Consider the following 23,117-nt stretch of genomic DNA (forward strand, 5'->3'; position numbering starts at 1 on the left):
TTAAGTGCTGCCATCTAGTTCAATAGTGAAAAAGCAACCGTTCAATGGAACTAACAGCTAATAGGTATCAATTGCTTGTCTATTCATCGAAATCGCCAACATCGTTGTCGGCCTTCTTGTGTCCGACCCAATCGTATTTGGAGTAGTGGAGCTTGGTCTTCTTAAACTTAGGGTTTTTGGAGGTGATGCGCACGAAGATCCGACGGCCGAAGAGGGGCTGGAGCTGCCTGAAGTTGTCCACGAGGGGCAGGTTCAGGTTGGAGAGGAGGCCGCGGAAGTTGTCCATCTGGAGAACATTTAAGGGCGAAATTACATTGGATCGTTCATGTAAAACAGTCGCTGAATCGAAGTATGAAGTTTCATTTCATTTCATTTATTTTATGCATAAACCATGGTTATAATAAGGTGTTACATAAACATTTGGTACATGGTCGCCCTGCAAGGGCGTAGCACTGTCTTAAAAACTAGTTTAAAACTAAAAAGTTTAATTATACCTACAAAACACGATCATTTTTAAAATTGTTAGTTGTAGTAGAAATATAACAGTAATAAACAATTCACAATAAATATAGAACATTGATGATTTATCGTCAAGAAATAATTATAGTAAATTGGAATTATAATAATAAAATTAGTTAAGTTGCCAGGCGCCTGACATTGTGTACCTAATGCAGTGGTTCCTAACCTGGGGGTAATTACCCCCGTGGTTTTACTGGTATTTTACGGGGATAAATAAGCTAACCTGATAAAACAATACAACAAACGTTCACGTTTTATTTTTTATTACCATTGGGATGAGGGGTAAAATCAGGTTCCCTAGTTAGTCATAGGGGTGACCGGACTGAAAAGGTTAGGAACCACTGACCTAATGCGACAGCCGAGAATCGGCAGTGTGAATGCGTCATATCGCTTTTCTGACACGATTATGGTGGCAAAGTTGCGCTTTCTGAACTAAGCCTAGCGATAAGGCGTGCATCTTAATTAAATAAATAAATATTGGGGGACATCTTACACAGATCAACCTAGCCCCAAACTAAGCAAAGCTTGTACTATGGGTACTAGGCGACGATATACATACTTATATAGTTAAATACATACTTATATACATAGAAAACATCCATGACTCCGGAACAAATATTAGTGTTCATCACACAAATAAATGCCCTTACCGGGATTCGAACCCCGGACCATCGGCTTAGCAGGCAGGGTCACTACCCACTAGGCCAGACCGGTCGTCAATTCTTATCATTTATCATCAAACTTACCTGGAACACAGAGATCGGCAGATAATCAGAGAACACGATCCACGTAACGGCCTCAGCGCAAGGCGGGGTGGTCAGAGAGCCCTTGTACGTGTAGAATCTCTCGGAGTCCAGGCCTGACAGGATAGAAGAGAGAGAGAAGGTGTGCGGGAGCTGCATGCTGCTGTTGTAGGCCTCAATCATGGACAGGTTCTTCACCATGGGGCTGAGGAGCTTGGCGTCGAATTCCACCACCTAGAATGGTAAAAGCTTAGGAAATCTTCATTTGTGAATTATGATTTCCATCTCATGCTAGAACTGCACGTATATAATCGTCTTTATAACAAGTAGCCCTGAGTGACGCTCTTCGCCCAGAATAAATGCTTGGATAATGAATTATTTATGGTAATGTACAATCATTAAGTTTAATTAAATGTCCGGCGTCCGGCACTGATTGTAGGTATTAATGAGAATGTTGACACTTGATAATTCTGCATTGCTTGCAAATAATGTCAGCTCAGGTACCTATGTAATATATGAACACAGTACCGTGAAACGGGGTGAGTAGGTTTTGAGGGGAGAGGTGGGTTATGAATGGGGAGAGAAGGTTTGAGAGGGGGGTGAGAAGGGATTTTAAGGCTTCTGCTACAAAAATAATGTATTCCAATTTAAAATGGAGCTATAGTAATACGCATAATAAAAAAAATCGATCCAACAATCTTCCACACTCACCTTTGTATGATAACCTCTCTCACCCCAAATACGAGGCACTACGGGGTGAGGTGAGTTTTCCCCTAAACCCTTTCCAGGGTCCATGTATGTAACATCTATACAATGGTATGCAAATAAAGATCTCTATCTCTATCTCTATCCCTTTATCGTCAAAGTTATGAAATGGAACTACCCAAAATAAAAACTAAAATACAAACGTCTGGAACACTTATTATATACACCATTCAGTTTTCATATGTAAAAATAAAATGTTATCGAGGTTTGAATTTCAGTTTTGACCCTACTCACCCCATTTTACGGTATACAGATATGTTACTCTCGGTTTTTATATAGGTACCTGCATAAATGTGAAACGTGTACAATTGTACAATGTACATACCTGGTAGAAGAAAGCAAGGACGGCAACGCCATCAGGATGCTGCAGAGACTCGGCCAAGTTCCTGTACTTCTTGTTCCTATGCACGATGTGCATCTCAAGAGGCAGCCTCATATCATTCAGCGTATGCTCAGAACCACGGTTGTTCTTGTCACCCCAATGGAAATGCAGGCCCTCGATTTCATACTCGTTGTCTAGCGGCCCGCCGAAGATGTAAGGTAGGCGGAAACCTTTCTTCTCTTCCTCTGAACTGTATTTCGGGATGGTTAGAGTGACAGAATGGCCGTTGTTTGTTAAGGTGAGAGGGCCTGGTAGCGGGTTCTGGTAGCCGATGAGTTCCATAGCGGGTATGGAGATGGGGATGGCCTGGCGCGCTGCGATGGCGATGGGGGACTGCTGTCGGCCTCCGCAGGCGGGGTGGAGTACGGCCCATCGCCGCTGGTCAGACGCGCGGTAACCCCAGGCGTTGGCCATGGCGGCTGAAAAAAATAAAACTTAGCAGGACGTTTTTCTTTGAACTTGGCCGAGCACACTACCGTGTGGATAAGTTTCTATGAACGTATGACATCTATAAATAACTCGACACGTGTAGTTAAATTTGTTGTTCCAAGTTGAATATCCGAAAACAAAAATTAAAATTCTACAAAATTGACAGACCAATCTAATGCATTTTTATAACCCTTTGAATGTTTAAGTGTAATTAATTCTTTCCCAACTAATAAATTAGGAAAAGACGGCGTAAGTTATGTGACTATGGTTTTAGTAAGTACGTGTCTCGAATTCAGACTAGCGTCGGATAGCAAAATAATTGTTTAACTTTAAAGCATTGATCTTAAATTCAGATCGCGGTAGTGACGGTAATCATGGTTTTTTATTGCCATTTATACCAAACGTCAAATTAGGTATGCAAAACGATGCATATTATATGATTTCTTGCGCAAGTTATACAGAATAATTAAAAAAAGTGGTATTTCAAATTGGGAAGCTAACCCGCCAATGGCACAATCAGAATTTTAATTAATTTTGATTAAGTTTTAGCAAGTTGGCGAGGATGATTATTAATTTCGATTAAGTTTTAGAATAAATAATGGGATTTTCACAGGCGCATATGATACACGCTGTGGTAGATATTACATTGTTTAATTCCAATGCGACTCGCTATTTAACGACGTATGTAAACGGTATTTGACATGATATGATATTATGCAATGTAATGTCGGTAATAGTAATGCAGGTAGAGTACCCAAGATACGCTGGTATAAGTTAGATCAAGAAGAAGGTCAAAAACTCTGTGCTGATCTGAACGCCTACATACATGACACACAAAAAGACAAAGATGCGAATACGATGTGGGAAGAATTCCACGAGACTTGCATTCAGAAGGCCACAACATATCTAGGCGTCTCAAACGGAATAACCAGAGAGGATAAAGACCCCACACTATGGAACCCAGAGGTCCAAGAAAAGCTTAAAATAAAGAAAGACCTATTTAAAACCTGGCAGAACTATAAGAGCGAAAGCAGCGAAACCGAGTATCGAAACGCAAAAAAGGAAGCTAGGCGCGCAGTTGCCCAAACCAGGGCAAAGAACAGGGAGGGCCTCTATAATATGCTTGAAAATGCCAAAAACGATAAACAGATCTTTAAAATCGCCAAACAGAGACATCAAGACGCTCGCGATACCAAGGCAGTCAAGTATATAAAGGATCTCCAAGGAACCATCCTTACATCTGACAAGGAGATAAACAAGAGGTGGAAAGAGTATTACTCAGAGTTGCTGAACGGGACATACCCTTGCGAACCAGTTGCACAGTTACCAGCAGTCAAAGGACCGTGGCCTATCATTACATCTGACGAAGTCAAGGCAGCTGTCAGTAAAATGGCAAACAACAAAGCCGTTGGCCCGGACAACCTACCTGCCGAACTGTGGAAGAAATTGGGTGACACCGGAGTGTACTTTTTGACAAGTCTTTTTAACAAATTTCCGCTGGATGGCATTCCCGAGGCATGGAGGAAGAGCTTCCTAGTGCCATTTTATAAAAACAAAGGCGATATAAGGTTGTGTGGGAACTACCGTCCCATCAAACTGCTATCGCACAGTTTTAAGATTTGGGAACGAGTTCTGGACCAAAGACTTCGCAAACTAACATCAGTGACAGAAAACCAGTGCGGCTTTGTAACCGGAAAATCAACAACCGACGCAATCCACACCATCCGTATTCTAATGGAAACCTACCGGGACAACAAGAAAGACTTACACATGGTCTTTATAGACCTGGAAAAAGCGTTCGACCGAATCCCGAGACCTCTGATTTCGCAGGCGTTGCGGTGCCAGAGGGTCCCCGAATGTTACATACGGATGATAGTCGACACGTACAGGAACGTCACCACAAAAGTAAGATGTCCAGCGGGAGTGGGTGATGAGTTTCACGTAAATGTTGGAGTTCACCAAGGGTCAGCTCTCAGCCCGCTTTTATTCAACCTGGTTATGGACTACCTCACGTCTAATATCCAGAAACCAACACCCTGGAACCTTATATACGCAGACGATATTGTCCTCATCGACGAAGACCCAAGAACACTCCAAAGGACGCTGGAAAACTGGAGGTCAGCCCTAGAAAAAGCGGGAATGAGGATAAGCAGAGACAAAACTGAATATATGCACTGCAATTTTGCCAACAGACCCTCCCAACACACCCTACACCTACAAAATAGTGCGCTTAAAACTGTACAAAACTTTAAGTACCTAGGCAGTGTAATAACCAATGACGGCTACATTGACAGCGACGTAGCGCATCGTAAAAGTACGGGCTGGCAAAAGTGGAGGGAGCTTACAGGAGTACTCTGTGATCCGAGGATTCCCATCCGCGTAAAGGGAAAAGTGTACAAAACCGCTGTCAGACCAGCAACGTTATATGGTGCAGAATGCTGGCCTCTCAAGAAGCAACAATCCCAACAACTTCACGTCGCTGAAATGCGAATGCTAAGGTGGTCTGCAGGAGTGACACTCATAGACAAAGTGCCGAACCATTACATAAGAGGCTCGTTCAAAATAAGACCCATACAGGACAAGCTAACGGAAACACGACTCCGATGGTACGGTCACGTCATGAGAAGGCCGGAGGACCACATGACTAGAAAGGTGCTAGAGTGTACGAAAGGACCGAAAAAGAGTGGACGACCCCGACTTACATGGATGTCCGTAGTTACGAAAGACCTAGATAATAAGAACATAGACCCAACGACGACCCGGGACAGATATAACTGGAGAAAATCGATTAGGAGAGCCGACCCCAAATAAAAGTGGGATAAGGCCGGAAGAAGAAGAGAAGAAGTAATGTCGGTAATAATGTCAATAGTAGGTACAAATATACGCACTAGATATCAGTTTCATACAAAAACTGTAGACGCAAAAAAATGCACAATTGATTGTTAATTAATGTCACTTGCTATTAGAAAAAAGCCTTATCTACGACTAGTTAGATTAAATCGTGACATTATCCAGTTCCTGAATCTGCAAACCGAATTATCGCATACGATAATGCATTTAAGATGAGTAAGTAAATAATAGTTATCCTAAAGGCCGTTATTATTATCAATCTCTTTAGCGGGCCTGCAATAATTCGTGCAATATCATAGTTAGCATATTTAGGCGTACGAGATTGCTAGACAGAATTCCGTAGGAAATATATTAATAGTTCTGAATAAGAGATTAACTGGGATTATATATTAGGCGTCATATAGAGTAAAATGGTAAGTTGAGAAAACTAATAACGATGAACGATTTGCGATAGCTACGCTATGATATGTAAATGGCTACTTAATGTGATTTAGTTGATGTTTTGAAATTTACAACCATGCAACCAACCGTATGGAATTTTTGAATTCAAGCGTGAATAGGGACTGGCAATGTCCTAATTGTTTTTTTTAATACAATATAATAAAATACTCTTTATAATACAGAAGAGTTTAAATTTTCTTGTTAAAGCATTTTGATGCGTGTTGAATTTTAAGTTAAAAGCTCCTTGGGCTTAGAGATTAAGAATTATTATAATATTTTACTTATAGATGACCCGTTTTAGCTACAATTACTAAAAAAACCGGCCAAGTGCGAGTCGGACTCGCGTTCCAAGGGTTCCGTACATTTTAACAATGTTTATTACAATTTTTAACAATGTTTTTTTTTAATGAAAAGGGAGTAAAATGTTTTTAAAAAACCCATCAAAAACTGCACATTTCTAATAGGTTTTCCTGTCATCTTCAGGTAAACTCAGTAGTTTCAGAGATAGAGAGAAGGGGGGGGATGGTCATTTTAGGCTTATTTTCTTGAATAACTGCTAAACTATTTATCTTAAAAGTATAAAAAAAATATTTGAGATGAATGAAATGATGAGATGAAATGAGCTCTTTCATTTGATATGTAACACGATATAGTTACATTGCTGTTTTACCCCCAAAAGTGGCCTCCATATTAAAAAATCATTTTTTTACGTTACATGTATTTTTAACAATGTTTTTTTTTAATGATAAGTGAGTAAATAGTAGATTGTTAACCAAGGGGTGAAAGGCACTCATTTCTGCCGAGGCAGTAGCTCGAACGCAGTGAGAGCGCCAATAGTCTGAGGCTGAAATGATGCCTTTCACCTGTGTTAAACACTCTACTTTTCATTTCGAATACGAGGAAAGTAAAATGCATGTGTTTTTTAAAAACATGAGTAAATATAAATTTTCATAGTATTTCTTGAGGGTACTTTCAATTAACAATTTAGCCAAACGGATCGTTATTTATGGAATGCGGAGTTAAATATCAGAATGGAAATTGTATAACAAATCCATTTAAACCCAAATTTCAATTGCCCATTGTAATTTTTTTTTAATCGTACTTGAAACGTAAAATGCTCTAGTGCAGAAACGTATCATTTTCTGCACACCTTAGAACAACAATGACCCTCTATCAGAGCACGAGAAATGAAAATGTCTTTAAAAAACCCGTAGGGGTCGGATCAAAAACTAAGTACTTAAGTCCGACTCACGCTTGACTGCACATTTCTAATAGGTTTTCCTGTCATCTATAGGTAAAGAACTATTTAGTGTATTTTTTTCAAAATTTTAGACCCAGTAGTTTCAGAGATAAAGGGGGGGGGAATGGTCATTTTTTGCCTATTTTCTTGAATAACTGCTAAACTATTTATCTTAAAATTATAAATAAAATATACTTGGGATTCTCAAAATTAGCTCTTTCATTTGATATGTAACACGATATAGTTTGAAAAACTTTATTTTTAATTTGCTCTTTTACCCCCCAAAAGTGGCCTCCATATTTAAAATTAATTTGTTGACGTTACATGTCCGTCTTTGGGTCACAAACTTACATATGTGTGCCAAATTTCAACTTAATTGGTCCAGTAGTTTCGGAGAAAATAGGCTGTGACAGACGGACGGACAGACAGACGCACGAGTCATCCTATAAGGGTTCCGTTTTTTCCTTTTGAGGTACGGAACCCTAAAAACAACCTTTTTTCTATGTGAATTACATTTGGAATTGGATACAGCTATTAAAATCATTCCTGCGACATTTATAAAGTGATTGCAGTTTAAATGCAGTTTTTCTTCTATAAGTTTAAGTGAAGGTAAAGGAATTCCTGAAACCTAATTCTTCAGCGACGACGTGCTACGAATGGATGAATGAACTGACTGAAAGCGACAATATTTTGGCGGATGTTTGCGCGTTTCAGCGCTACAAAGGAAAATCTACGCGTTTGAAATTTTCTAGTTGTTTTGTATTGCATGAAAAGAAAACTCGTTTTTGACCGAGCAAATGCGAAAGTCTCTCTTTCAGCTTGTTCAAAACTGCTATCGTATGTCTGTCCGGATATTCTCTCTACAGGTCGATTTCTCAATCGACTCGTGTTAAATTGAATGAACAGGTTAACCGATACATGCATGTTTTTTTTAGTTAATGCAGTTTTTGGAATGTTTGTAAAATAGCAAAGGCAGTGTAGCAATAGTATTTAAAAGAGTTTTACTGGAATAAATGATAGATGTATATTATTGAATATTATGTAAACAAATTTGCGAATAGCAGGCATTTACCGTCTAATATTTATAGTTAAATCGTAAATAACATAACATTATAGTATGTCACGAAGCCAATTACCTAAAGATAAAGGACGCAGTTGCACTGATTATACAGGGTGCTTCCTGTAACATGAGCAATAAATTAAACCGTAGGCTGTACTCCTCAAACTGACCAACATTTGATCAGCAACTTTTGAAAATAACTCGTGTTTTGATTTTTATTACACTTTAAAGTTTATTCTAAGACGCAATGTATTGCAAATTTTGTTATGTTTAAAGCGTGACAAGCAACGTCAAACACACTGATGTCAGCGTACATTTAAGGCAATATTTATTTTGTATGAAAAAGAGGATGTCTAAAGGATACATAATTTTTAAAAGTTGCTGAACAAATGTTGATCAGTTTGAGGAGTACAGCCTTTACTTTAATTTATTGCTCCTGTTACAGGAAGCACCCTGTATACGTGTGTAATTTGTAGGTAACAAGTTATAAATATTAGCTTATGAATATTATTTTTGAGAACATTTTGTAGAAAAGACGGTACTTGTAATTAAATGGAATTCTAGTTTTAACGATTTTTTAAAATATTTTTTAGGGTACCTATTTAAGTTTGATGTATGTAATGTAGTGTACATTATTTTTTCTTTTCTTTTTACCGTTTAACGTAAAATAGTGACCACAATTTAATAAGATTTCTAACGATTTCCAGGATATCCAGAAAATGGTTTTTTGTGTCTTCAAATAAAATGTAATTATTTTCAAATACACGTTAAAGTTCATTATATCCGATGCACTTCTATTTTTTATAATTAACACGTATTTATTTTCAACTCACCGTTTGCCGCCAAAGCGGCGAATACAAAGAATATATGTTTCGTATCCATGTTCCCTTTTTTGACAAAAATAAAAGATGAGATGACACGATTGCAATGCTTCCTGCCTCGGCGGCCGGCGTTTATATACTACTTGTGGACTTCTTTGCACGGTCCGTTTTCAATGGGCTGAAGCGTCATCGGTACGAATATTAACCCTCTGATGCTTGTTGGTTCCCCGATTGCGCTTGTAGCGACAGATTTCGTCTATATTGGTATTTTTCCGACTTAAAAGTCATATTAGATTACGATTAATACTTACACAATTATATACTGGTAGGTATAGTATTAAGTAGGTATTAGGTATAGGTACGTATAAGACTAGACAAATTAGTAAAAATAAAGTCTTTATAAATTAAAAAGTCCATTTGAAATCATGTTAAATTTGTGTAGTAGAACATGGTACAGCAGTTCTTCTAACAATCTATGCTACTATTGTCTCCTCGCTGATGCGACAGAATAACAACAAGAAATAGTTGATTGACCCACTTAACGCCTGCATAAAATGTTCCGTCTAGAAGTACGCAGCGAATAATTGTTTTGTGGCTTGTGACATATTCCCGCAGCAAATTCATCGAATGGGGTTCTACAAATAGGTATTAAGTTCCTTAACCGTACTCATTTTGCCTTATTTTTGCCCGATGTGTCTGTAGGTAATAGTAATTGCCTCCTAGGAGTCCTAGGGTCTAAAATCGTTGTGTAAGATTGTCCAGATTGTCCTACGATACCTAACTAGGTATTTATTTAACAAGATTTTAGATTTATTAAAAACTGCTAAATGAATTAAATTGTAATCATAATTAATTTTCATAATTTATACATATTAAAATTAAGTAAAGTTAATAAAGTTAATTACCGCGGGCATTAACAGGGTTAACACAGAGGTGATCTCTTCTTAACGCTATTGTCAAATGATGATGCAATTTATTCGGCTAGTTATTAAAATATACCATTGACTAGATGGATAACAATTAATATAACCGGATAAGTTTAATAAACATATGTTTTATAAGGGTGTTATAGTGGTGATGTCAGGTCAGGTTTAACTTTCATTCAGAGATTGGCTCGGGCGGTGATTTTTTTTCCGATATTGTTCAGATCTTTGAAATGGTTAAAGTTAAAGTATCAATTGTTTGTAGTATAATAAGTGGATTAGAGGAACCAGGTGCTAATTGGCTTGTTAGTGGGACAAAACTCCGGAGTATTACCAAAAACTTATCTGGGCCATACCTTAGTTAAAGCATAATAACCGGTGTCGACTTTCCGAAAACCTTACACAATTATGCATAGTTTTGTATGGACTGACGTTTATCTGACATGGCTATTGTTATCGTATATTTGCCGCCATTTGACGTTCCCCGCCTCCGCAAAAATCGGCACTCTGTTTTGTACAGAAAATGACAGACAAGGCATCTCCAGTTACTAAATGCTCTAGGCCGGGTCATACTCCCCAGTTAAAACAACTGTGAGTCCTGTGGACAATAGGTATACAAGGTGTCCCAAGAAGTAGTGATATACTGAAGCTGGGAGGTAGAGGACCTAGAGGGCTATCTGAATCACCCCCATGTATGTTCCGCGATTTTTCGTATTTTCGGAGTTATGATTTTTTTTAATTTTTCACCTATCGCCGAGTACGATGAGATTTTTATTTATGGTGACGTGAATTATTGCGGTAGATGCTTGATTTTTCTTGTGTGCTAAGCTGATAGATAGGCCAATTCAGTATGGTAACATTTACTATCGTTAGATCTTTGAATGGAATTAAAAAAAAATTTATGCCAAGAAAGATAAAATTACCCAGTATGTTCACAACTTCAAGGGCGCTTAAAAAAATAAAACATATTGGGTAATTTTATCTTTCTTGGCATTAATTTTTTTTTTGTTACCATACTGAATTGGCCTATCTATCAGCTTAGCACACAAAAAAAATCAAGCATCTACCGCAATAATTCACGTCACCATAAATAAAAATCTCATCGTACTCGGCGATAGGTGAAAAATTAAAAAAAATCATAACTCCGAAAATACGAAAAATAGCGGAACATACATGGGGGTGATTCAGATAGCCCTCTAGGTCCTCTACCTCCCAGCTTCAGTATATCACTACTTCTTGGGACACCTTGTATTATGGCAAATTTTAAAGAAGTGAAAGCTCCTTTTCGGGGATACGGGTTCCATCAGAAAATAAGGTTTTATTTTATAGCCCTTAAGGCTCCAGTGGGGTCAGATTCTTGCGTCCAGTGCCCATGCAGGATGGCGGATATCATGTTTTTAATTTTAGATTTTTTATAAGTTTTGAACAAAAAAGTAATCGACGAATTCCATCAAAAATAAAATTCGTAATTTTTCAGATTATTAGCTTTTGTGCAAAAATTGTAACAAATTTTTAAGGTGCGTTTTAGACCTAAGTTCGTGATTTTTTTTTCTATCGAGCGAGTCAAGAAATTTGGTTTCGAATCGATGAAGTTAGTAGTCAAAAACTCTGATGGATGAAGCTACTGCACCTTAACATTGGGCACTTTGCAAAGCTGAAAATCTTGTATGTCATACTTTTTACGAATGTTTAACTGGCGATTAATTCAGTAATTTTGGAATCGTTTCACTCAGGACATAAGTAATGTGATGTCAGTACTGTCAGTAGGTAACTAATGATTAGTAATGATAATTTTGATTTGAACTAAAAATTTAATGTCGTTGGCTTTAGTGATGGGTAGGACATCAATTTAAAATGAGTTTGTATGAGTACCTCATTTTAGAAAATGAGGTGTTACAATGTCTTACTTCAAATGAGGTGAGGTACTAGCATATTTTCAGCATCGACTATTCCATTAATTCCAACAGCGACAATTTTTTTATGGAAGGTTTATGTATAATTTGTTAACCCGTGCGAAGCCGGGGCGGGTCGCTAGTTATTATATAGAAGTGACTAACTTACCACCTCAGATTAATGTGATGCGCGCGAGTAAATGAGTAAAATGAATAGAGGAGTGAAGTAAGACATTTTTGCGGTACGAAGTACTGCGACAAATTAACAAAATGAGTGGTACAAATGAGGTGCCTCACGAGTGAGCGACTCAACACTAGTTGGCTTGGCAATAGTAATAATGTACAGTATTAGGTTACATACAGGTATCAGGTTTGACGACGTTAGGCCTAGTTAGTACTGTTGGTAGTACCCTTGTAGTTGGTACCCTGCCTATCCTGCCTGCTCTTATCTCTCTCCATCACTCTTCCTCAACCTCATCGATCTAATGGCTCCTCTACACGATGGGCCAGCGCCGGCCACTCAAGGGACGCAGCCATACGGCAGAATGAGATAGCAATATCACTTGCTCCCGCTAACGCATAAATGCGTCCCTTGGAGTGACCGGCGCTGGCCCATCGTGTAGAGGAGCCATACAATCTAAAATCTACATCACTAGTTCATATCCGGTTCGAAGGACCACTGCCGAAAGTGTCACATTATTTATTAAATCCTTTACTGTCTTTGTGTTACTTATGGATATTTTATAGAACATTATGGGAACTTACTTGCTCTTTGCCCTGTTAATAATTTTATACCACAATGGTTGCAAACGTGAGCGAACTGGCTTGACGGTAAGCGGCATTCAGCTTAAAACTTCCGCGGCGTCAGTGTCATAAGCGTGTTGGCGAGCCTGAGTGTTTTTAAGGTTTTATGACAGTAGTAAAAAGTAGTCAAGAAAAAAATGCAAAGAACAAATTGGAAGGACTTTCGAAATAAATAGCCTAGACATAAAAGTAAAAAAAAAAACAATAATTCACGAATAACACATTATTACCCTAAAATGGGGTGAGTAGGGTCAAAACTGAAATTTAAACCTCGATAACATTTTATTTTTACATATGAAAACTGAATGGTGTATATAATAAGTGTTCCGGACGTTTGTATTTTAGTTTTTATTTTATTTTGGGTAGTTCCATTTCATAACTTTGACGATAAAGAGGAAACCCCACCTCACCCCGTAGTGCCTCGTATTTGGGGTGAGAGGGGTTTTCATACAAAGGTGATTTTGGAAGATTGTTGGATCAATTTTTTTTTATTATGCGTATTACTATAGCTCCATTTTAAATTGGAATACATTTATTTTGTAGCAGTAGCCTTAAAATCCCTTCTCACCCCCCTCTCAAACCTTCTCTCCCCATTCATAACCTACCTCTCCCCGCGAAACCTACTCACCCCGTTTTACGGTACTGCAAGTTTTTGGGCTCAACTGTCGCTGTTCTGATGTTCTTTTGGATAAAAGTCAGTTAATACCTAAGTCGTGTCATTGCTTTTAACATAAAATCATAATATTTATTGCTGTGATATATATATAGGAAAGGTTATTAATCTGCGCCAAATTCATTCATTCTGTGCCTGAAGTAGCAATGTGCAAGTTGTAGAACATTCACAAAATTTCCGAAAATTTCTGGAAACTCATGAGAAAATTCTCACACAAGTTTTCACTTAGAACGTTCCCGTTCAGATTAAGGATTATTACTATTATTAGTTCCATTTAACATTTACTTACGTCACTCATTGGCATTTTTTTCAAGTGTTATAGAAATGGAAACGAACTGTAAGACTGTTTGGCAATAAACGTTGAAAAAAATACCGAGAATATTTCATGGTAAAATGATGGCAATTTTTGAAAATTATTTTTGGCACATTGCTATTTGCGAGCCTAAAGTAGTTTTAGCCCGAGCAAGGAACGGTTGCGCTAAACATTAATTAGTAATAGGCATTTTTTTTATATTCCCGTTCTTTAGATCATTTTAAGATACTTTATTTTCGAATCCAACAAACTTTCTCTCCGGAAGTAGGTAAAAAAAAATAGTAAAAAAAAAGAGCCGATCTTGTTTGTTAAAAATAGTAATAGCATTTTTATTTTGTAAACGTGACAAATATAATATATATAATGAGTCGACAATGGAATCAGTCAAAATATTTACACGGAAAATAACTAATTCAATAAATGGCGGGGCCTTACGGATATACGTCGTAAGTTGATAGATAAAAATAGTAATAACTACGTCTTTGATTGAATTGCCATAAAACTACCTCATTAAGCTATTTATCCGAAAATCGTACATAAATAATATTTGTATTACTTGTATATATATTTACGCCTTAAACATGCTAGAAAAAATGGTTATAGATATAATTTCTTGCAGACTTTGTTCTGATAACGTTCAAAGTGATATCAATTACATAATCACACAGAAATATGGTCAAAGTAATAAATAAGTGCATTTTAACAAATTCGCTAAATGACACCACCAAATTTGAACTCTTTGCGCAAATGCTAAAGATTAAATTTCCTTGCGGCGCGCGGGGACAGTTTTGATGCGGGCGGTGGCGGGAGTTCGTGCCAAGGACGCGTGGACAGTAGGTATATAGGTATGTACCTACAAGTGACGTGCGCGGGCGTCTCGCTCGCACCAAATACTTGTGCGGCCAAGTCTGAGCGAAATAAACGCGCGCGTGAATGATAGCTAATTAAAAATAACTGATATAATTTCCAATATTATTCTAATATTGGTTGATGTTCAAATTATATTCGTAATTATATACCTACGTCGATTATGAACCACTGCAAAAATAAAAATTGCGCCTGACTATCGTTCTTATTTAATTTCAGAATGGTATAGTGTGGAGTGGCATTATAAAAGGAATACTTATTATCGTAGTCATTTGACACTTTTGGTGACACTTTCACATTCTGTCACAGCGAAGTGTGTGTAGGAATTTATATTATAGTCTATCCAACAACTTTGTCAGTAGAAAAAGGCGCGAAATACAAATTTTCTATGAGACAATAACTCTTGGCGCCTACATTTTTAAATTTGCCGTTTTTTTCTACTGACGGAAATGGCTCGACAGACTTTATATTTCAAGAAACGCATTATATTGATTTATTTCTATTCATAGTCTACGTTCCTAAGTTCCGTGATAAGTATAAAATAAGAAGGTTAACCAACACAACAAATTTTCTATTATAGTACGAGATCCTTCTGCAAATTGCAGACTTCATTATTTTTGTAGGAATAAAAAACGTGCATGGCAGATAAGAATTTTATTTTAACCATGTATGTTAAAATAAATGTTATTTGTTATTATATTACTGTAGTCGCAAACAAGCACACAACTAAAGTTTTGACAAACGGACGTCCATTAGGCATCTAGATAATTATGTACGTGCACTTGGCCTGTTTTGTAAACATAGGGCCTATCGCGAAATGTCGTTATCTATGTCACTTGTATATTTGACAGACAGATAACGAAACTTGGATTTTCGATGCTCGTGGTAGATCTTCAATTTTTGATTATTTATGGGCAATTCAAGTAGTTGGAAATTGTTTTGGTTTAAAAGAGGCTAAAACAATTACGTGATTAACAAGGGAGGTGTTTAAACCACGAGCATAGCGGGTGCTTTAAATAATGGAACATTGAGAGTTGCGAGACTTGCGAGGGTTTCAAAGTACGAAAGAAGAGCAGCTGCCGAGTGAAACTCAAAATTTCTAGCGCACTATGTGTGGATATAGGTATGATACATTATCTAGACACGCACACCAAGTGTTAAGCTAAGTTCAAAAGAAGAGAACTGGCGACGCAGCTGCCCTATGTTGTATTACATGGAGCCGCTTCTGACCCCTACCATAGAGAAATAAGTAAGACAAGAGTGCTCACTCCATACATCAGTTCAGACTATTAATTTCAGTGTCTACATCTAGCATCGAGTAGCGGAACTATCAGTACTGCTACATCTATTGTCAAGTAGCAGTACTGATAGTTCCGCTACTCGATGCTAGATGCTAATAGTCTTTTTGGTACTAAAACTGATGTATGGAGTGAGCACTCTATGTAACTACGTACCTCAAAGTCTATTAAACATAAACATTATGTATATGAAATTTTGTTGATTTCTTAAAACCTTTAATGCTAACTATTTTTATGAATATAACTCAATCGGTTATTAAGATACAAATACCTAAAATCTGGATTTTTTTCACTGACTGACTAACCTAACATCAAAAAAATAACCCATATCCAGATGGCCTAGCAAGTTGAAATTTGTACAAGATGATGTTGAACTAATAATTTCTGTACAAAAAGTAATGACATTCCAACAAAAACAAAAAACAACGGGTTGCACTCAGGGAGTGCCGGCAGAAGTGAAAACTCAATGACTAGTGCAAAATGCACTATGTATAATTGAGGTTAACGCCATCTAGCGTTATTTCGTCGCATTACTTGAAATCCCTAAGCACGTCACTGTTAGTACTCGAGTTATATTAATACCAGATATAGAGCAAAACTCACTAGATGGCATTTAAATCATTAGAGGAAAACTCTGTAACATTATTAAATTGTACAACGGGACTTAATCGCCTATCTAAGTTTTGAGATTTACCTCTGACGTTCTCCGAGACCACGGAGACAACGTCGTCCTCGAAACGTCGGAGGTAAATCTTAAAACTTAGATACGCGATTGAGTCCCGTAGTACAATTTAATAATGTGTAAAAATCGTGAAAGTTTAAAACAGTATTATTACATGTAACAGTTTTTCGATCAGGTCACGTGATCGTCTTACGGTCACGTCATCTCTCGCTAGTTTAACATTTTTTCCCCACCTCAAAAAGTGCACAGCGCCGCTAAAGAAGTTTTCACTTCAAAAATGTGAAATGAGAGCCAAGTTCAATATTAAGAATATGCGTGGTCGTTGACTTACGACGGTCATTGACGTTGATATGCGGCAAAAGAATTGAGATACGTATATATGGCTGCCATGTTCTAATTCACTTGATATGTAATTGAAGGGATGTTTACAAAAACAACATAACTGACTACACTGGTTGACACCTGAAACGATTAACAATGTTCTTAAAAAAACCGGCCAAGTGCGTCTACTATCGTACGCACCGTTATGACGGATTCAATTGTAGACAGTATCTCAAATACTACGAAATACAAGGCCTTATTATGGCTCCTCTACACGATGGCCCAACGCCGGCCACTCCAAGGGACGCATTTATGCGTTAGAGGGAGCAAGTGATATTGGTATCTCATTCTACCGCATGGCTGCGTCCCTTGGAGTGGCCGGCGCTGGCCCATCGTGTAGAGGAGCCATTAGCTATAAAGCGTTTATCATTGCGGAAAGGTATTTCGGACAGGTTTAAGACGATAGTGGACGACGGGCGTCACTGTGGTGTGGTTAACATACAGTCGAAAATTTTAATTTATGACCCATTTTGTACCTTGTCACAGTGACAATAGTATGAGATATCTAGCATACATTAAGAGGATAGAGGACGATCGATTTTCCACACAAACATATACCTAGTCCTATTTCCCTTCCTAGAGACTTATTGACATTATGGATTTCTTTTTACACAATTTGATATATTTTAATTATAGCTATGGCCGAACAATAAAATAAAAACGCCCCCCCCCCCCCCCCCGTGTCCGTCTGTTTGTGTGTATGTATGTTTGCGATAAACTGAAAAAATTCCGGCTAGAAAAGCTTATTATAACTATTGATACTGGATAGGAATGGAATCGATTGGCATACAAAAATAGCATGTGAAAAATTAAAAGTTATCATTTTCATACAAATTGTATGGGAAAAGTTTTCCTCGATTTGTGGCTTTTCTAGCCGGAATTTTTTTTTGGTTCCATACAAGCTTTTGATCCTTAATAGGAATGGGACCGATTGGCATCAAAAAAAAGTTTGTTAAAACTTACCTTTTTCCCGCACCCTGTATGTTTTTTCCAAAATCTGTAAAAGCCAATCAATTAATTTGAAATCGAGAGAAGGTCTTCTAAGACCGTTTTCTTGTCGCAGCACGGGATCTGGTAGCTGCCCTCACTGACCCAAAAAGAAAATCCACCCTGTATATATTTATGTATTGTCCAAATATTTATAAATAAACATGTCCCGGTCTTTGGTAAATAAATTACCGTGTCAACTGCACATTCTGTTGTATTCTGCTTCGGTTTTGTTTTTATGTTCTGTGTTGTTTTGTGTTTGTTTTAAGTGTCAATGAGTACACTGAAAATCAGCGTCGTAACACAACTCATTTGCTGAGTGTTATCCTTTTCTGGAACCCCTCGCAGGCCTCGCAGCACTGTTACTTACCTACTAATTTACCTAGATTTAAGCCTATTTTAGTGTTGTTGTGTATGTGTGTTTCGAATAAAGCATCATTCATTCATTCATTCATTCATTCATATTGCTTGATAGCTGTCCGGTCCCTTATTGAAATCTATACGTAAACTACCTACTTGAATACTTTGTAGTTGGATCTCAAACTATATATTTCAAGTGCTAGGTATGCAAATTAGTAAATTGTGCCAATTCTTTTTGAAATATTTTATTTAAAAATATCAGCAGTCATCATTCATTTTTTTTAAATAATCATTGAAAAATCACTTAAATCCGAACTGATTTATTACACGTTACGTTTTGTCACCGCTATCACACTATGTGAAAGATTTTTTGGTAATTCTTATAAATCATTAATTAATGTAATCTCTACTACTACCACTACTAAACTCAGTCTAGGTACGCACTAATTCACAATTAAATTAAAGGATAAACAAGTATTAAGTAGTGTTAACTCTTACTTAGTTTGCCGGCTGCCGCGAACCGCGAAAGTTAATCAAACAATCTAACATTGTTTTCGTCAAATTCAAAATCTCAAACAAAATACTTGATTTGGCCGAGTCCTTCTCGTATTATTAAAAAAAAACATTATAAGCTTTACAAGGACGCATTAGAGTTTTAAATCTATTGCAGATGCAGAAAATCATATTCGTAAAAATAGGTATTAGTGATAAATTTTCGACAACTTAAATGCAACCGCGGCGATCGGCCACGCGGAGCGATCCGAATTGTTCCGAAGATAGCCAAAAGCATCGCAGAGCGAGAGCGAGCGAGCACTGAGTGCGAGTGCGAGCGAAATAACAACACAATGATGGCGTGACTACCTGGCGGGCGAATAAACATGACACTATCACAAGCTGTATTACACATTACGCGCTGTGAGTAGACTTGAACTGATCATTCATATCGGCGCGTCAATCTATGTGGAATTGAATACATTATGCGCACTTCGGCCGGTGGTTGGCGGACGCGCGCTCGCGTAATGAATGATTTTTGAAGAGATTATTACGAGCATTACTTACACATGTCTACAGTTGACAGTAGAAAAAGGGCGGCAAAATTAAAACATATAGGCGCGAAGAGTTGACATCCTATAGAAAATTTTATTTTCGCGTTTGTGTATAGCCCGGACTTTCAGTAAGACGGAAAGTCTGCAATTACATAAAATTTACTTTCTTATTAACAGCACTCTTGCCCAGTTTAAAGCTGATAATTTGTTCCAATCTAGTCTTCCATGTTTTTTGCGTTCACTGGTACATATGTCTTGAGCGAGTAAATATATGTGATGTTATCTATGAAAAGGGACGTTATTGTCGATGGCGGTTACGCCATTATTAACCATGCTTCGATGTAAATACAATGCCGCGCGACGCTGTGCGGCGTAAGCGCCATCGACAATAAGGTCCCTTTTCATAAATAATGCCCCATATTAAGATTAAGGTTTTAGGTAGTTTATTATAACTGCACTACCACGATACTTTTTTAAATATTCGCGCTCGGGGCGATGGAAGTGTCATCGTTCCGTTCCGTCGCCCCGCTCCATGCAACGACCAATCGCGTTAGCTCGCTGGCTCGTGCGCGGCAACTTTAAAGCAACGATAACGTTTTTTGATGGTTTTTTGTGTTACGCATCATATTACAAGGCGATTTTTACAGTATTCGACGACAGAGAACTCATAATGAAAATCCCATATGATATTGATCTATTACCATTTTTAACCAGGCAATTAATTCATAACCCCATAAAACCCACCATACGGTATTATTTAGTGTAAGATTAAATTGCAACGCTTGTACTTATTATAATTTGGAAATAATGAGAGAAAAAATAGCCTATTACCATTTTTGGGGACGGGAATATACTGAATTCAATAAAAACCGTAGGTTACTTACTTTAAATGTAGGATACATAATTATGTTTTGTGTGATTCATGCTCAATGTTATAAAGCAAATATTTCTCTATGTGTATAAATTTAAAAAATGTTATTAATATTTTTTACAAATTTTCTGTGAATTTTTATATTTTAACATTTTTTTTTAAATATCTTAATGTAATATTTCTATTTGGATTATGTGTCGACGTAATCACTAGATTTATTATCTGTCCCTTACATCTAAAAGTTCAGCTATTACTAATTATTTCCATTGCGCCATACTAGCCGACCGTACCTTGCTCGGGCTATTTCCTCTAGTATCTACATAGGATCTTTATCCATACCTTAGTACGGTTTCATGAATCTTATCATTTCACTATGTTTATACTTTTGAACCTTTTATAATACTATTCATTAGTCATCCCATTATGGCATTGTTTAATTTTGTTGAAACTCTCCTCACTCTCCTGCCGAATGACAGCCGACCGAAAACAAAATCTTGTGATTAAATTTTGGAATCTTTCGCTAGCTCGGGTATCAATATTAGCACAACAACTTTGCCCCCTTGTAAAACAAATAACTATTGCCTCCAATTTTTATCAATCAAGAGGTGGAATAATGTGTATCATATATCGAACACAGTCGTGTCACAGAATAAATAATAGTACTAAGTACAGAAGACTCACTCTCTAATAAAACGCGTCTATTACGATCAGCACAGATATGGCCGCTAGGTGGCGACAGCGCCACGCGCGGCTTATGGCTTTCCCCAAAATTGGGGCCGAACGGATGTACTTTTAGCTACCTGGAGCAAAGCGACGAAATCGCGGAGTGAGACACGCCTGTCGTGTTTAAAAAAAATTGTTTCAGAAAATAAGTTTCCTTAATTTCTGATGAACGTTTTCTGAAATTTCTGAGAACTTTTCCATTTTTTTTTAAACTTTCCACAACTATTTTTATGATATAGGAGGCAAACGAGGATCGACGGATCGCCTGATGCTAAGCGATTACCGCGGCCCATAGACTAGGAATCCTCTAGACTGAGTTTAGAGCAATTATTTCATGAAACCGATGCTGCCAAAAATACGGGGGTGAGGGGGGACGAGGTGAGCGAATCCCGTGCTGTGATTGGTCCGTTCAAAGACACGGACCAATCACGGCACGGGATTGACTCGAAGATGGAGTAAAACTACCGTATAAGTGGCAGAGCGGGTAGCGTTACTATGCTCAGTCTAGAGGATGTCTTGTCTGTGCCGCGGCCCATGGTCACCCGCAACCCAGAGGGGTTGCAAGACTTGCAAGAGCATCATTGCCATCAGCACTTCTACTGCTGACTGTACCATGCATGCATTACGTACCGAAAGCGAATAATGTGACCATAATATAATAAACAATTAAGTAATTAAAAACATATTCACGTAAAATGTTATTTATTAATCAGCGCTACTAATAACTCCCATTATTATTCTCATAGATGGAATGATCGATGCAAAAAAAAAACTATTCAAATGCCGAAGTTAAAGTAACTGTCGTAATTAACGTCAGTGGTCGTAAATACTCTTAATTTTAATACAATGTGCTAAACACTAAATTGGGGGGTGGTCTAAGAGACGGGAAAGAGCGATTTTAACGCACAAACGCACGCGCACTTGAGCCAGTTGAGGCCGATTCTTGAACTTAACAAAATTGAGCCCATTTTAAAATCAGTGTGGAATGCGCGAATGTCGTCTCACCATGATATTTTCCTTCGCCTGCCACCACACTTGATACTATTTTTTACAAAGTAAATATTGCTTTACCATTGCAGACATGTGCATGTTATGGTAAAGCAATATTTAATAGGTACGTACTTAAGCAGATGCAGCCAGCTGTAAAATTACATGGACAGATAATGAATGGAATTCATTCATAAAGTGGCCATGCACTTTAACAATTAATTGTACATGAAAGTACATTTTTAACAAGCTTTTATTAGGTCGACCTGTATGTAACTATGTAATGGAATCTAAGGTAACTAATTTAACTATCTTCCAAGGACCGTAGCATCATGAAAATTGGCAGCCGTATATAGTTTTGATGACAATACAATAATATGGTACTATCGAACTGATCTAATGATGGAGACAGGTGGTGGCCATAGGAACTCTCGACCTGTATGTAACTACGAGTAACATGTAATGGAATCTAAGGTAACTAATTTAACCATCTTCCAAGGACCGTAGCATCATGAAAATTGGCAGCCGTATATAGGTTTGATGACAATACAATAATATGGTACTATCGAACTAATCTGATGATGGAGACAGGTGGTGGCCATAGGAAAACTCTCGACCTGTATGTAACTAACATGTAATGGAATCTAAGGTAACTAATTTAACCATCTTCTAAGGATCGTAGCGTCATAAAAATTGGCAGCTGTATGTAGTTCTGATGACAATACAATAAATATGGTACTGTGGAACTGATCTGATGATGGAGACAGGAGGTGGCCATAGGAAATCTGTGATGAAACAACGCAACCTAATTGTGTTAGGGGTTTTTAGAATTGTCTCGATGAGTATTAGTTGTCTGTCGTAAAAAAAGTACAGTCAGCGATAAAAGCTTGTACCAAAAATTTAATTTTTGCCAAAAACTTATTATATCAACAGTTCTTCGGGTATAAAGGATGACTCACGTTAGACCGGAGCTTCCGGCGCTTTGTCTTCTATGGAAAGCATCACGTGATCACCTGTCATCTGTCATAGAAAAGTAAGTGCCGGAAGCTCCGGCCCGGAC

The 23,117-nt window shown here is 37.7% G+C and overlaps 1 protein-coding gene and 1 long non-coding RNA gene across 2 annotated transcripts in view; both read right to left on the reverse strand.

The window, feature by feature from the left end:
* The window catches only part of LOC134649676 (uncharacterized), a 164,011-nt gene that overhangs the window by 127,392 nt on the left and 13,502 nt on the right, over positions 1-23,117 (reverse strand). The gene's annotated exons all lie outside the window — the stretch shown is intronic.
* On the reverse strand, positions 76-9,390 carry LOC134649514 (carbonic anhydrase 7). Its single transcript, XM_063504273.1, has 4 exons — positions 9,263-9,390; positions 2,353-2,828; positions 1,266-1,496; positions 76-286 (listed from the first exon to the last, which is right to left on the reverse strand). The coding sequence occupies exons 1-4, from the start codon at positions 9,309-9,311 to the stop codon at positions 80-82; spliced, it is 963 nt and encodes a 320-aa protein (XP_063360343.1). The 5' UTR covers positions 9,312-9,390; the 3' UTR covers positions 76-79.

The sequence above is a fragment of the Cydia amplana genome, chromosome 7 (genome assembly GCF_948474715.1).
Source record: "Cydia amplana chromosome 7, ilCydAmpl1.1, whole genome shotgun sequence".
Lineage (NCBI taxonomy): Eukaryota > Metazoa > Arthropoda > Insecta > Lepidoptera > Tortricidae > Cydia > Cydia amplana.